The sequence below is a fragment of the Alexandromys fortis genome, unplaced genomic scaffold (genome assembly GCF_014885135.2).
Source record: "Alexandromys fortis isolate MF-2015 unplaced genomic scaffold, M_Fortis_MF-2015_v1.1 scaffold_98, whole genome shotgun sequence".
Taxonomy (NCBI): Eukaryota; Metazoa; Chordata; class Mammalia; order Rodentia; family Cricetidae; genus Alexandromys; species Alexandromys fortis.
Window position 1 is genome coordinate 2,696,063 of NW_026068002.1, and position 16,333 is coordinate 2,712,395.

A 16,333-nucleotide genomic window follows, 5' to 3' on the forward strand; every position below is an offset into this window, starting at 1 on the left:
CGCCTTCCCATCACTCCTACCTCACTGTTTAATTTGGAATTGAGTTATTAATTGTTCTGAGACAGAATGACTCCTGTGGATTTAATCTCAAATCCAAAGTGCCTTGGGTTCCCCCAGATGATGGCAATCCCTGCTTTAACTTTCCAGCTCTATGGAAGCTATTTTACACACAGCTCACCTCTGCTTCAGGTGTGCACCAGTGATGAAAAGATGAAGACCATAAACAACACTCTAGGTAGTACATGATGCCATGGTATACCTCTCTAACACACACACATATACAAAATAGAAAATCACTTTTCTTAAGTTGTTACAAGTGAATGCCTTTAACATAGCACCATACAGTGTAGGCCCATATAAGGGAGAAATGTTCATGTATTTTAAGTAAGTTTTTTTTTTTTTTTTTTTTTTTTTTGATTTTTCAAGACAGGATTTCTCTGTAGCTTTGATACCTGTCCTGGCACTTACTCTGTAGATGAGGCTGACCTCAAACTCACAGAGATCTGCCTGCCTCTGCCTGCTGACGGTAGGGATTAAAGGCGTGCACCACCACTGCCTGGCTTTAAGTGAGCTTTTCTGTCATAAGCGAGAGCTCTCCTAATGGCTTTGCAGAGCATTACAGGAAACCACAGCCACGGATGACCTGGCTTGTCGCTCTCCTGACCTGTGTTGTGGAATGTTAGTCGTAGTTCCGCAGTTTTGTGTACGGTGCTGACTTTCTTCAGATGTCTGTGCTTCCAGAGGGAGCGAGGAGTGAGTTGTTATGTAATTAAAACGCTTCACGCTGGCGACCACCCCAGAGCGCTGATATCTGGGTTATGAACTACCTTAAGTTAAAGGAAGCCATTGTCTTCATTTAAAGCTAGATTATCTCCGCCAAAAGGAAGATGAGTCTGTACTTGCTGTCAGTGTGACATTGTTTTCAGAGCTCCTTCGCAAAATAACATCCTGTTGCATTGTGTATGTGTGTATACATGTGTGTTTGCCATTTTCACTATTTAGCAATTGTATTCTTTAATGTTTTATTGTAACTTGTTTGGAACTGCCTATCTGTCATCTCTACGAGCTCTCACTTTTTTTTATGGCTGGTTCCTGTCCGATTGCCCTCGGCATATTAACTGTTGGGTGGAAGCTAGCTTCCCTATAGCTGCTTTAGTTTTTCTTTCAGCATGGTACCTGCCACACCCTTGCTGTTTGCTCCTTGTCTCTCACATCGTGATTTCAGGTCTGTGGTCGTTGTCGTAGAATGCCTTTGTCTGTGGCTGCTGTTGCTTGCTCTGTGGGAACGTGCTGAGATGGCTGCTGTCACCTGTCCTTGACTGCTTCTCAGGTATGATCTGGATACTCAGCATGCCTTCGTTGGCGATTACTCGGGACAGATCACCCTGCTGAAGCTGGAGCAGAATGCCTGTTCAGTGATCACAACCCTCAAGGGACATGAAGGTAGGCCTGGCCAGAAGTTTCTCTCCTAGGTTAGGCATCCAATGTCGGACGGCAGCTCTGTGGTTTGGGGAGTGCTCCCCTCCGTGTGATTGGCCAGCTTTCAGTTTGATGGGATTGAAAAGATAACTAAGTGTCGGTCGGGTGTCAGGTTCCATTTCATACATCAGAAATCCTGTGTGCATTGCTCAAAGGGATGCCTTGTATTGCTCACCTTGTTTGCTTATTGATTGATGAGTGGATGGAGTTTTTTTAAGGTGCCCTGATGCTGGCTGTCCTCAGCTCATGATAATCCTCCTCCATCAGCCTCGTAAGTGCTAGTTGTGAGCCGCCGTGCCCAACAACCTTTTCAAATTATTGTTTCCATAAGAACTTTTCATGGGCAGGGGTTTTGAACCCAGGGCCGGTGCATGCCAAGTGAGAACTCCACCACTGACCTACACTTCCGTCCCCAGACCATATCTTTTATTTTAAACAGACCTTTGGAAGAGTTCTCATTACTGTTCTGTTTATTTTATGAGTTTCCAGAGCAGTACAATTAGAGAACCGCTGTGGGCTGCTCAGCCTTATACTTGGTCACCGGGCACTGGCTAATGACCTAGGAGAGTGAATCTCATAAGATAAAACTCCCTGCGTCTGTGGCACATTGTGGAGGACGGGAAACTTTTTATATATGTGTGAGTGACACGTTGATTTCATTGACCACGGAGCTGAAATGCAATGTGGGTTTGTTTGTTTGTTTATTTTTATTCAAGTGGTTGGATCCCATTTCTGTGTGAATCATGGTTTGGAACGTTGAGGTCTCTAGCTTAGACTAGAGAATTGAACATTTGTTGAGAGGCTCAATAGTGTGTTTATTTAAGATGGTATTTAGGTGTTCAAGTGCAACAAGTTGGATGTATCATACACTTTCTAGCTAAGTTGTCTGAATGAAATAGACCTTCTGAGGTCAGGGACTCTGGGGGAAAGGTGAAAAGAGAAAGGGATAACGCCTTAGAAAGCTGTTGCGGAGAAGCGGAGCTCCTGCTGAAGCTGCCCTGGGACTACTTAGTGGTTTTCCTGTGAGACCATCTGTATCTGTGATTTAGGTCACTGACACACGAGGGGCACAGGACCCAACAGAATTCATAAAAAACAGATGGGGCCCAAAGCTCATTTTGCAGAGGACTTTTTTTTGTTTTGTTTTCACTTTTGTTTTAAGGTTTATGTGAGAAACTGACTTTTCTTAACTGCTAGTAAAGGTAGCGTCACTAGTTTCTGTGTACCTCCAGAACTGTTTGTGTCACAGGTTCAGCATTACTTTTTGTTAGCAGCTGTTTCCCAGGTCAGTAGTAGTGGTGGAAGATACTCTTGCAAGAGAAATCTTTAGAAACAAAACATTCTCCCAGGGCCATTCAATTTGATAAGCTAGCTAAGAGTGTGAAATGTAAGGGTTGGAATTTTTTTTTAAGCTGAACTACTTTGGTATATGTATTTTGTGCACCTGCAGCATTGTTTTTTTTTCTTAAGGCATTAATTTAATTTTTAGAGATAAAAGCATCCTAGGGTAAATTTCTATAAAGTCTCATGAGTCTGGAATAACCTAGATTTATATTGTAATAAAATACCCACAGTAAACTACAGGTATTTTTCTTGACATTTTTTTTCTCTCCGGAAGTTTTCTGAACTGATGTTTTATATCTAGCTGCTTTATAAATTATTGGTGGCAACAAAAAAAAAAAATTTTTTTTTTTTGGCGTACCAATGAGTTTATTGGGGTTACTCCCAGGAATATGGATGAGGGGGTTACCTTACAGGAGCAGGGGTAACTCAAAGACAGTTGCATCACTGAAAGTCCACATGACTCATGACAGGTAGTACATAGAAGGAAGGCTCATTAAGATGCAGGAAGTAAGCAACTCACAAGTCTCAGGAAGTCCCAGAAGTTCCCAGGTGCACAGAACCCTTTTCTCACTCACCAGAGATACAAGATGGTTAAAAAGAGACGCCACAGCCCATGGAGCTGCCTGCAAGGACAAACTTTAAACCCTTTGAATTCAGAGCTGTGCGTCTTCACAGTCACATCCTCATCTTCCAACTTTGGATGATGGACTTGCAGTGTTTTCTCCGTGACTAGTGAGGATGTGGTTTGAATGACCCTTTTACGACAGAGGTAGATGTTTTACTCAAAGGCCCGGCTGGCAGTTGGGTTTTCCCGTGGCACATGTGTCCTGATGCTGAGTTCTGTCTGACCCTTCTCTCACGTGCCTAGGTAGTATCGCCTGCCTTTGGTGGGACCCCATTCAGCGGTTACTCTTCTCAGGAGCATCCGACAACAGCATCATCATGTGGGACATCGGGGGACGGAAAGGCCGAACACTTCTCCTTCAGGGCCACCAGTACGTGACCATTAGGGGATGGAGGTCTGAGTCAGGAAAGGAGGGCACTGCTCTTGCCTCCTGCCTTCATTTTCATTGCATTTGTCCTGAGTCAAAGCAAAATGGAGTGTGAGGTGTTCTTACTCGTTAGTCTAAAGAGGTCACCGCTCTTCTCCCAAGGAGTGGCCCTGTTGAAATACCTACTTAAAGCACCATGGATCAGAAACTGGAGGGCGAGAACTTTGACCATGGCAGATTGTGTTAAAAGTACGGGGCTACTCCTGAGCTGGGGACATAAGTGGTCTATTAAACCCTAAAATATGTCTCATTAGAAAGTAACAGGTGCTTCAGTAGCTAAGTCCCTTAAGCTTTGATGTTGTAATACTTAGGGCTGCTTGTCCAACCTGTGAAAAAGGATCCCTTTCTTTGCTCCTTCACTGTGGTTTTCTTTCTTCCTTGATGCTGCTCAGGCCATAATTGTTTACTGCAATTGCAATCAAGTTGAAACTTAGCCAGGAAAAAGGTGCAAAAGTTACCAGGTCAGGAGATTGCATGGCATCCAGGTCCGAGAGCCTTTGGGAAGAGGGCAGAGTTCTCCCTACGTGTGCACATGAGTCCCCTATGGCTGCGTGAGAGGTGACTGTTCATGGCCCTCGTGGCCTTTCTACTTTTGCATATGAACTGTTGACATGTGACTTGTGCTCCGTTTGCAGCGACAGGGTGCAGTCACTGTGCTACCTGCAGTTCACGAGGCAGCTTGTCTCCTGCTCCTCGGATGGCGGAATTGCAGTGTGGAACATGGACGTTAGCAGAGAAGAGGTAAGGAGCAAGAACATGGCCAGCAGGTCAGAGGAGAGCCCTTCTCTGACTGCTCAGTTTTCCACCTTGCAGGTTGGCAGTCGTATAAACAACCCCCCTTTCTCACGGCTCCATCTAACAAAGTTCTTTTAAATTTTATACATTAACCTATTTTATTTGCATGTGTGTAAGTGTGATGTGTATCTATTGTGTTCTTGTGTGTGCATGGGTGCAGGGCTTCTTCTCTTACTCGACACTAAGGCTGGCGCTCACAGATTTCACTAGCCTGGCCAGGCAGCAAGCCCCAGGAACCCAAGCTTCTACCTTCTCAGCAGTGGGATGACAGGCATATACCACCCTGCCTGGCTTTTTGTGTAAGTGCCTAGGTTCTGAACTCATAGGGAGCACCTTGCTGGCTCAACCATTTCTTCAGCCCTCTCTGCCGTGCCATAACCTGCCCCGGTGAGACTTTCTGGTGTTAATGGGCAGTGTTTAGGTTGAATAACGGGAGGACTCTTTGCAGCCAGTAGCCTTCTAACTCATCCAGGGATGGGCCCATGGAGGCCTTTTGAAGTATTCGTGCAAGTCCGGAGCGTTTCAGTTTGGAAGCTTCGAGAAGGATGTCACAGGACAGAGCTAGGCGGTGGTCATTGCAGGGAAACTGTGCCTCTCTTCTCTGCTTCTATCTTGTGCTGCACTCTCCCAGTGAGTCCATGCTGATAACCGTTTTCTTTTTTGGCAACTTGATTTTTAAATTTCTTTGAGCCACTTAACTAGGTGTGAAGCCTTGTTTACATAAGTCCCTTACTCTCTGGGTGTCTGCTTTCTCTTCTCCACAGTGAGATCATTTCCTAGGGTGATGTCTAGGCCTCTTCCATTTCTTTAGTGCCGTTAACTGTCTGTGCAGGCTCCCGTCATCCTTTTATTTTAGGGCACACTGCAATGAGTGTGCTCGACCTTGTCCGTGTGCGGTTCTTCACTTACTCGCCCCATGCAAATTTCTGAAAATAGATTCCGGGGGAGGGATGTGTACATCCAGAGGCTTTTTATAGCTGTCATCAGATGGTTTCCAGGCAGGATTTCCTGCTCATCTCTGCTAGGACCAGGGCGGTCCGTCTTTGCTCAGTGACAGCTGTGGCTTGTGATGTTGATAGCAGAAGTAGATTCAGAAGGGCGATGGATGGGAAGGAACCTTCACCAAGCTTTAACCACGGAGTGGCCACGCAGTCTGGCAACTTAGGGGAACATATGGTAGATGTGTTTTGATGTTCTATGGTTTTTGAATTATGTGTACATGTATGTGTTGTGTTGTGTGTGTGTGCTGACTTATGCCCTACTCTCTTCCCTTTGCTTTGTCCCCTTGAGACGGGTCTCTCACTGAACGTGGAGTTCATGGTTTTTGCCTAGGCTGGCTGGACAGCAAGCGCAAACAATCCTGTCTCTTTGTTGACCACCCTTCACTGGAGTTATAGATGTGTAGCTCAGTGTGATGTTTACTAGAATTCTGGGAATCAGTTCAGATCCTCACACTTGTACTGCAAGGCTCTTACTCACTGGGCCATCTCCCCAGCCTTGGTGAATCCTTTTTGATACTGCACTGTAGCAGGTATTATCGTACATGATGTCACATGTGTTCCCTATACTGTCCTGTAGGTAGGTCATTGTGCAGTTCAGTGCACCCCATGTGTCATTGCAGTGGGTACCGTGTTAATCCAAAGTCCCCTGGAAGCTTCTATGAGTGGCTCTGCTTTGTGTTGCCTCATAATAACCGTGGTTCTCACTGCGTAGATTTGGGTTTTTAGTGTGTCCCTTAAATGCTAATCAGGGAGTTGTCTATAGGAAGCAGTAGCGACAAACTTGTTTTCACCTTCCTACCCACAAGAAACGTGTGGGCAAGTTGAAGAAAACAGACTGCCCCATAGCTGATAATATGGATCCTAATGCAGAGGTGTTCTAATTGCTAAGTTTCCTGGCAGCCTTGTGTGGCAAGCCAAACAGGAAACTCTGGTTACATGGCTGCAGTTTGACTTCTAGTTTGGCACATTCTAAAAATCTTTTGGTAAGGCTTGGAGTGGTGAATTGTACAACATAGTGTAGCACCAGCTTTGCATGGCTCCATGAAGGTTCTTTCCTTGCAAAGGTCTCTCAGGGCTGTGCTCTGCATTCCTCAGCCGCTGGTTGTATTCACCAAGAACAGCTGACGTGCTGTTTGGTGTCCTGGGTTCTTGGTCCTTCCTTCCCCAGTCTTGTTCTGAGAGAACAGAGGTGAGAGGGAGGATGCATTTCCTGTTGGGATTCTCTCACAGGTTGAAGCACCCCAATCTCAACACGCCTTTGTTTTCCTTGGTGCATCTTTCAGAAAATGCAGTCAGAGTGGGAGTAGTGCCCCTCCTTTAGGTGACATAGTCGTGAACTGCAGCTGCACATGGAGGAAAAGGAAAATACTGTCCTGCCTGTCAAGGTGCTTCCTGTGTGGCAGAGATGGCTTCCTGTTAGTCATCTCTGGAAGAGGGGTAAAGCAGTTTGTACCCAAAGAGGCTTTATTTTTAGACACTAACTTTTTTCTAGCTAAGGACTTGCAGTGTTAAGGTGAGCAGCCTGCTATCTGCGAGGTCTGACCCTGCCAGGGATCCGTAGAGTGTCCAGGTCTTCCTTAGCCAGGGCCCAGAGGAAGAAGGGCAGTTCTCCAGTCCATTCCGCTCACCCACAGTGTCTCTGGAAGTCACCTGTTCATCTTGGCTAGACTATTCCTAGCCCCCCAAGGCTATTAACTCTCTGTGGCCATCAGCCCCTCCCAGAATAGAGCATATTTGATTCCCTTCTGGTTTGTAATCAGGGCTGTTCCTTTTTGGGAGTGAGTATATGAAGTATGAATGAACAAGTAACAGTACTTAGAGAATGTTTAAGCAAGCAGACTTCAGAATGTGTGGTACTGTACGCATCAGTACCCTTACAGTGACCCTATAAGAGATAGTTCAGGTTGCACAAGAAATGGGTTTTATTCAAGCAGATATAGATTTCAAGTAATTTTAGCATGAAAAAGAAATATATACGACCATCCTTAAAGAGTCAAAGTATTTTCTTATCTGCAGGTACTATTTGAACAACTCTGTAAGCACTGTTAAAATTGTTACGATTAGTCAGAATACAAGCGTGAGTCAGGTATGGTGGTACACACCTATGCTTGTAGCTCTTGAGAGGCAGAGACACACGTTCCAGGCCAGCCAAACTATACAGTGAGACTGTCTCCTAAAACTGACCAAACATAAAAACAGCAACAGAAAAATCTGTATACCATGGTTTTGCTCATGGCAACCTCAGCTAAAATACATTGGGGAATTTAAAAGGAATATTAACTCTAGAGAGTTGTAGAACTCTGTACTCATGTCTGAACTCTGTGCTGCCCCTAGGCTCCCCAGTGGCTGGAAAGTGACTCCTGTCAGAAGTGTGAGCAGCCCTTCTTCTGGAATATAAAGCAGATGTGGGACACGAAGACGCTGGGGTTGAGACAGGTCAGTAGCTAGTGTTTCCTCACCCTCTAAGGATTCTGTGTCTCGTCATCTTTATCACTAATTTGGGTTTTTAGAAAATCATGTTTTGCTCTTACAAACGCAGTTGATTCCTCTATTGTTTCTCTTGCTGCCGTGTAACTGATAACAAGCACAGCCTGTCCTGGGGCCGGACAGACCCTTCCCTAACTGCTCATCTGCTTGTCTTGCATTAGAAAGCTAGGGGTGCCTCGAGACGCTGCAGAATCTGTTGTGAAACTGTGGGAATTGCTTGCATTTGGCACTATTTCTTATTAGAGTCAGTGTTTCGTATTAGCCAAGAATAAAATTAGAACAATGAGGAAATTCCATGAGTCTTAAGCTGTCACTAGCAGGTTAGTAATGGCCCTCCCCAGGGCGCTCTCTGACCCTGTGAATATCAGTTCATCCATCCCAATTGTGTCAGTATAAATACACCTGCAACATTTTCATTAAGGCTCTCTCAAATCTCTCTTACACTTTTTTAAATTAAGAAGCATGCCCTCAGGAGCCTATTATTGAGTTACTGATAGCATGAGGTGCTCGCTCGCCCACGTAATGCCTAAGGCCTGCAGTGGGATGCATTCCTGCACAGCCTCGAAGGTGGTCACTCACTCAGGCCGAGCATGAATTTGGGCAGCTAATCCAGAGTGTGGTGATTTCATTCACCGTTGGTGGTGAGGGATTAGTCTAACATTTGTGTGTGTGACTAACTTTGCTTACTTTCACCCAAAGAACTGCCCTGTAAGGCCCCATCCAGACTGGCATCCCAGACTGGGCCTCCTTTATTTCTTATTACCCTGAAACACTCTGAAATAGCCAAGTCTGTGGGATGCTTGTGTAGTAGGGATAAGACAGTATAGTTGGTATTCCTTCTGAAGAAAACACGGAAGAGTGGGTTTCACTCTTATGCATTAATAATTAATAGGAGAGAGAGAAATGGTCGCCAGAGGATTAGCGGTCAAAGTCTGCTAGAGTAATAATAATCGGAGTGGTTTTTAGCATTCTGGAGGCTTATTTCCTGGATCAGACTTTGAAAGGTCAAAAGAACGTTGTTCGCCTGTACAGATTATTCTAGACTCTTTTCTTTCCAGCATCTCCAGAAATTGGGTTCCTAAAAGAAGTTAAGTTTGGTTTGAATGTTGTTGCTCATCGTAGACAAGACACTATGGAACAGCAGACACAGCTGTTGTCCAGCAAGCAAGGAAGTTTATGTTTTTGAGACCCTTGCCTGTGGAGTGTCTCGAGTGTCAGTTGATGGTGCAGTGAGCATTAGGGGTATATGAAGCATATTCTCCCTGGCCCCGTTTCCTGGCTTTTCCATGAATCAAAACTGACCCTGCCTCCCTCTCCCCTGGAAGCATCACTGCAGGAAGTGCGGGAAGGCCGTCTGCGGAAAGTGCAGCAGCAAGCGCTCCAGCTACCCAGTCATGGGCTTCGAGTTCCAGGTCCGGGTCTGTGATTCCTGTTACGACTCCATCAAAGACGAAGAGTGAGTGCCCTTGGCATTTGCCTAACTGTGTCCCAACCCTCTGTTTGATGGGCATTGAGTGAGGGCAGCCTGAGGAAGGATCTAGGTTTCTACCCATGTGCTTATCTCTTTGGAACGTCATAAACTATTTCTGTTTTGTCTGTTTTTAATTACTTTTGTTTATTTGTGGATTGGGCACGTGTGTATCACAGCTTGGCTGTGGAAGTTCAGCTTATAGAGTCTCTTCTTCCTAAGAATCAGACGGCTGGAAAAATGCCTTAACTTGCTCAGTCATTTTGCCAACCCACATAAACCATTTTGAGGAGACGTTCCTCTTCTAGCTTTGTGACTTTTGGTTGCTACTGTTTATCTCAAGCTTCTCCACTGGCTGGGACAGGTTTTTTTTTTTTTTTGAGTACTGTGAGGGTGGTTAGGGGTAGTCCAGCAGCTAGGGCCCATCTCACAGGGCTCGGTGCAGAGACATGTTCTTGTATCAGTGGACAGCTCAACTGAGCTAACTGACCTTTGTCCACTCATGCAGATGTCGTTACTAAGAAGACTGTAAAGACCTGTGCTTTCTGTGGATATTTTGAAATAACTTGATCAGACACAGTGCCCTCATGGGGGCAGTAGAAAAATCATAGTTATCTTTCCTGTCTCCTTGAGCCCTAGCTGCAGCAGCAGAGGCCTGTGTGATGGTCATGAACTAATTAATGGGACGGAGTGGTGCTCCCGGTTACGGAGCGGAGCCTCATAGCTCTTATGGGCGGTCAAGGTTCAGGGGCATTTCTCCTGGAACTAACAGTTACAGACAGTGTTGGACTCTATGTGGGTACTGAGAACTGAACCCAGGTCCTACTGGAAGAGCAGCCAGTGCTCTTAACTGCCCAGCCATCTCTCCAGCCCCCAGTGCTATTTTTTTTTTTTTAGAAACGAATGTTAACACCATTATTGTGTGTCAGCCGCCTATGTTGCTGGCGGTTCGCTGCGCTTTTAGCTCGGGTACAGTTAGTATGTTTCAACTATCCTTTCTCTTTGTTAGTCGGACTTCTCTAGCAACATTTCATGAAGGAAAACACAACATTTCCCATATGTCCATGGACATTGCAAGGGGACTAATGGTGACCTGTGGGACAGATCGTGTGGTAAAGGTAAGCTGGCTTGTTAGCATCTCATTTGAGATATAGCCATCCTCATGGTGTGAATGGGCTTCAGGACATTCCTGAAACCATTGCCATTTGCCTTTGCTTTCTAGAATCAACTGCCTGCCTGCTCATAGCCCCGGTGACTGAGCAAATGGCTATGATTTCCTATACCCTGAGGAGAAGTCACTCTGGGTGTTGTTTGGTCCTGATGGTGAGGACCAGGTGCCCTTAGGTCCTGTGGGTTCTGAGCTCTCACCTGGCTTCCATCTTTGCCCATCCCTGTCTCCAGCCTTTCCTGTCTTCTTGGCTTTACACCCTCTTCAGTTTGTGAGGAATCATCACGTATATTTTAATTAATCTCCAGTTCATAAACAGAACTTGGAAGTAAATGTTTTAAACTCAGTTGAGTCGTGAAACGGAAATATTTTATATTCTTAGACATTATAGTAGACTATTATGACATTGTTTTCAGGTTTCAAGATGCTACCTAGAAGTGTTTTTGTTGTTATTGTTTGGGTTTGTTGTTGTTGTTGTTTGTTGTTGCTGTTGATTTGTTTTCAGTGTAGTTAGTGAATGTATGTAAGTCTGTCAGTGCTGACTCTTGAAGTGAGAGCCCATGGTAAGTGTGCCTTCTCCATGTCCCTTCCTTGTAGATATGGGATATGACTCCTGTGGTAGGCTGCAGCCTGGCAACTGGATTCTCTCCACACTGATGCTGAAGCTGAGTGATGTCCGCTCCACCTTGCACACGCACAGTGACTTCCACAAAACAAAACCCTTCATGTAGCTCGACAGCCACTGTCATGTAAATGGACAATAACCACCTGAAAAACAAATCAATATTTTTAAAAAGAAAAAAATATATATTTAAGTGTGTTTTGGGGTATTTGTGGAAATTATCTGTGGGGAATAATACCTGAAGGGTCTGTCCTTGGTGGTCCCCTAAGGAATAGAATTTCCTCAGCACAACTGCCTCATGAACATCACACCAGTGGGTAAGGGGAAGTAATCCAGCAAATGAAGGTTTTAGGGGGAAAATTTTAACAAATGATTAATGCTTACTTCAGTGCAAACCTGTGAGCACACATGGAGTCTCCTGAGAGGGTCCTCGGAAGCCCCTGCGGGCACTCTGCTGTCCAGGCAGAAGTTGGAGGAAGGGCTTTCTGTCTTTCTCCGGGGGAGTTGGTAGGATGTTAAGAAACTCCAGCTTCCCCCCTCCAGGCTGGCCGTATGTGAGTGAGTGTTCTCCACAGCGAGTTGCTGAAGAACTCTTCAAGGTACCTGTTCCCGTCAGGTCGAGCCATGATCTGCTCTTGGCTTTGGCTCGCTGCAGTTGTTTCTCATGTGTATGTCTCTACAGTTGACACACAACAAGACAGCCCACATTTGTCCCTCTCTCCCACACCTGCTCTGTGGACAAAGCTTTTTTATGGTGCTGTTGTACAAGCTTCCTGACATTTTTTTTTCTTTTCATTATAGCTAGTCATGACCCATGGCAAACCCAGCTCCCCCAGCATGGTGGGGATGGATGCCATCAGCCTGGTCCATGGAAAAACCCAGTCTTGCTAACAGATACATTTGTAGTCCCAGGATGAGGCCCCGTGATACGGTAGCAACTTCTGCCCCTCAGAAAAAGTCCTCTGAAGCTTTTATAGTATGCTGTACTTGTGACTAGTTGTTGTTCATGTTTCATAGGAAGAAATTGGTGGCCCTTTTTCCAGAATTATCAGTCAGGTCTTGTACAGTAATCCCTAACTGCTAAACCACTTTTCATGTTTGGAAAAGCTGTTGTATAAAACACATTTTCAAGGTTTTTGACCAGATAACCGGGATGAGGAGCAGAAGTGGGTTGGAAGGCCTGCAGTGAATGTTCAGATGTTTCTGTATGTTGTGTTAACTGTAGCACATGAACTGCTCCAGGAGAACTGCGGGAGACAGCGGAAAAGGGCCTGCTGCTTTAAAGGCCAAATAGTGAATGGCCGCAGCACCTATGTGACTCTTGCTGCTGTCACTGCTGCTCCGTGCTGGGTTACATCAGGATCAGGGCATCGTTTCTAAGAGGCAGTAAAGCTATGATGTCTCAATGGCTGTGACACAGATGAGGGAAGGAAAGGCAGCCAGGCATACTGGGTTCTAGCTTTGCAGTGACAGCTCTTGTCTTCAGAAGTAGGACCAAAGGGTTTGTGTTGCCCCTTTTAGTTTTTATGTTTTGTCACCTTAACTGGTGATCCTTCACCAGATTCCGCTTACACTCCGGAAGACGTGTGTTGCCAGTGTGCTTTGCACAGGAGACAGAGCGATGCTCTGGAACCGCCGTGTCGAGTGTTCTCCTCGGGCTGCCCAGTCCGTGGTTCTGCCCTTGCAAAGGGATACAGGTCTGAGGAGTCCTGCCCTGTGGAATAGTGCGGAGCCCCCTGTGCTTTTGTTTTCCTGAAGACGTCTGTAAAATGTGACTTTTGGACATCTGTGGTAGATTAAACTGAATACTCTATATTTTTCAAGCTTTTTTTATTTCAAAAGCTTCTTGTTATAAAACCCCGTGTGGCATAGAGAGCATGAGGTTGGTTTGAGCTTCTAATGGGCTAATAGATATTAAGGAAGAAATTTGTATTTAAGGGCGAATTAGGGCAGGGGACCTTAGGAAGGAGTGCAGACTGTTTGACAATGCAGTTCGTTCCGCAGTTGGGCCTGTGATCACGTCATTCAGAAATAGTCATGCCAGTCTCTTCCTGTGGTTACACGTCAGGTAGCAAGTGGGGTCATTTTTTTATAGAGGGTGAAAATTATATTCTCAAGTTTACTGACTGGGCACCTGAGGAAGGGACAGTAAGGCTCATACTTTTTGTCTTATTTGGACTCTATTGCAAAATGGGTCACTTAATATAGTTCCTCAAGGAACAGCTACCATCTTTCCTATCCCAGAATTCTCAAGCTGATGTATACAAACAAGGAGCAAGAAGTGCGGGGTGTTAGAGGAGAGTCTTTACTTAGATCTAGTGTGTAACGAAGGGATGTCAAGTCTTTATTCTCATCATGGTCTTCAGTGGTCCTGTATTAGTTGTTCCCAGTGATAGCAGTAGGCCTGTACGTTGGTAGAGTCTACTTAGTAGTCACTAGGTCGTAACAGTTTACTCTTAACGTGCTGCCTAGAAGATGTCATAACACTAGCTCTAGAGCCCTCACTTTGTTCTCCCTCACTGTGATTGCTTGTTAGCAGCTGTATTTATTCAACTGTCAGAACTGACCCAGATAAACAGTAAATAGGAGACCCAAGAAGATATTTTTGAAAATCAGTGTTTCATTAAAGTACTATTGATATCCCCTAAATGATAAGAATCCAGTTACTGTTAATGAAAACAATCTGCTCATTATAATGGGAGGCTTAACAAATATGTAAGACATGCTAATTTCTAAAAGGAGCTGATGTTTAATTGTTAATTGTGAGCAGATTATTGAATGTCTCGTCTATTTTCTGCAGTTTACTATACAATAACTCTTTGAGTAAGTTGAACTTTAATTGTGCAGCAAATTTCTATCGACGAACAATTTAAAGTGTTTCATTCTGTAGCCTTTATTGACTTGGGAAGCAAAATATGACATAAAATAATTCAACGTGTTCTTGTATAGCTGTGTTTCCATATAATACTGTGCTCTGTGTATCCCAGAGAGGCTGAAAATTTTGTTCTTTTTTATTTGTGGGTTTGTTTTTGTGGGGCTTTTTTGTTATTTTTTTTTCTTTTTTTTTTTGGAGAATATGCATATAATAAAATCTCCGTTGCGTGTTATGCTGCTTGCTTCGTGTGTGTTCTGTTTGGTCTGGGCACGGCACAGGACATGTCTGTGTCACACTTAACTTGGCATTCTGTGTGCTCTGGGCAAGTTACCTGCATTATCTTTAAATTCTAGCATCACCCCTCAAGTTTGTCTTCCATTTGCATTTTACAGGTGACAAAATGAAGAAGAGTCTGTCCTTCTGTGTCTCTGTCTGTGTGTCTGACTTACAGGTGGGCGCCTTCTCTGTGCCCCGTCCTCCAGTGCTAGCATATTATACCGTGGCAGGGGAGCGTAGGAGGGTAGTGCTCTCTGGAGTTTAGAAACTTCGGTGAATCCCCAGTTAGTGTAGCTCAGGATAGCTCTGCACAGAGCTGCATAGAGAAGAGAGATCCTGGCTCAGGCTCTCCTGTGCCTGCAGCTCAACCTTGTGAGGTTAGATGCAGTGAGTCAGAGCCAGGAAAACTGAATCCTGAGCTAATGCCGTAAGATGTTGGCCTGGCCAGTCTGGTTACTGTGTGCTTCTCAAAACTAGATGTCACTGTCTTTCCTCTCAGCATCAAACCAGCTTTATGGAAGAAAAGGACTTGGGCGTGGCAGCACACACTCCTATTCCCAACACTTGGAGGGTTTAGGCAGAAGGAGCCTAACCACCCAGAAACTGGAGGCCAGCTAGCTGCAGGAGACCATCCCAGAGAGCAGACAGTAGAATAAGGTTCCACTAAACCAAACGAAGCACAGTGCTTTTGAAGCTCAGAGATGGCCCCAGTAAGCTTGCATCGTATGTCTTTCCAATGTTTGCGATACATTACCATTTCTCATCGCTGTGCACGTTAGACTGTGTGTTAACTTGGCTCCTGCTGCAATTGCGGGTCTCTGGGTCCCTGAGCTTTGCTTAGCAGTAGGGAAGAAGCTTCTCCTTGTAGGTAACTGTTGTGATACGGAGCGGCGGGCTGTGTTCCTGCTGCCCAGCTCACGGCTGCCTGGCTGGCTCATGCCCTGAAATAATTACACGGAAACTGTATTCTTTTAAACATTGCCTGGCCCATTAGTTTTAGCCTCTTATTGGCTAGCTCTTACATATTGACCTAACCCATTTTTAATAATCTGTATAGTCCACAAGATGGCTTACCAGGGGAGATCTTAACCTGCGTCTGTCTGGAATGGGAGAATCATGGTGACTGCCTGACTCGGCTTTTTTTTCCCAGCATTTTGTCTGTTTATTCCACCTACCTAATTTTTTGTCCTATTAGGGCCAAACAGTTTTTTTTTATTAGTTAACCAATAAAAACAACAGATAAGATACAAGACCCACCTCCATCAGGTAACACCCTATCGTGACCGTTTCTCCCACAGTAGTCATGGGAGTACATGAGCCATCCATAGAACACTACTGCTCTGGACCTAAGCTGCTGGCACACCTGCCAAATGCTGGAAGTGGTAGGAAGATGGAGGTACCAGAGGGATTATGAAGGTGGAACCATGGAGGCTTGCTGAGGGGTTTCTGTTCTTCCCAAAGCAACAAAGTCTACTTTGGGGTTTCTGCTTGTCATGGGAGTGTTAAGAACTCCGCCCTCAGCCTCGTGCTTGTGTGGGTGCTCTACTTCTTAAGCCGTTTACACAGAAAGAATTACAGGTCTCCCTATGAAGTGCTAGTATCTGTCTTTTTCCCCTTAAAACTGGACCAGCTTCAGTGAACTTGGTGACTCACCAGGCCAACCTTGGTAACTGGGAAACTGGTAAAAGGAATTATGTGATTTTGAGGCTAGGTCAGAAAATGCCACACAGTTCACATCTGTTTTTGGGAAACCAGACAGTTCCAGA

At 45.1% G+C, this 16,333-nt stretch overlaps 1 protein-coding gene across 1 annotated transcript in view; it reads left to right on the forward strand.

Moving 5' to 3' along the window:
- The window catches only part of Wdfy1 (WD repeat and FYVE domain containing 1), a 45,424-nt gene extending 30,901 nt beyond the window's left edge, over positions 1 to 14,523 (forward strand). Inside the window, exons 6-12 of the mRNA XM_050161018.1 lie at positions 1,331 to 1,443; positions 3,692 to 3,818; positions 4,511 to 4,616; positions 8,006 to 8,107; positions 9,484 to 9,614; positions 10,636 to 10,744; positions 11,392 to 14,523. Of these exons, the coding sequence (XP_050016975.1) occupies positions 1,331 to 1,443; positions 3,692 to 3,818; positions 4,511 to 4,616; positions 8,006 to 8,107; positions 9,484 to 9,614; positions 10,636 to 10,744; positions 11,392 to 11,451 (748 nt within the window). The 3' untranslated portion in view covers positions 11,452 to 14,523. The remainder of the gene's footprint in view (positions 1 to 1,330; positions 1,444 to 3,691; positions 3,819 to 4,510; positions 4,617 to 8,005; positions 8,108 to 9,483; positions 9,615 to 10,635; positions 10,745 to 11,391) is intronic.
- Positions 14,524 to 16,333: the final 1,810 nt, after the last annotated feature.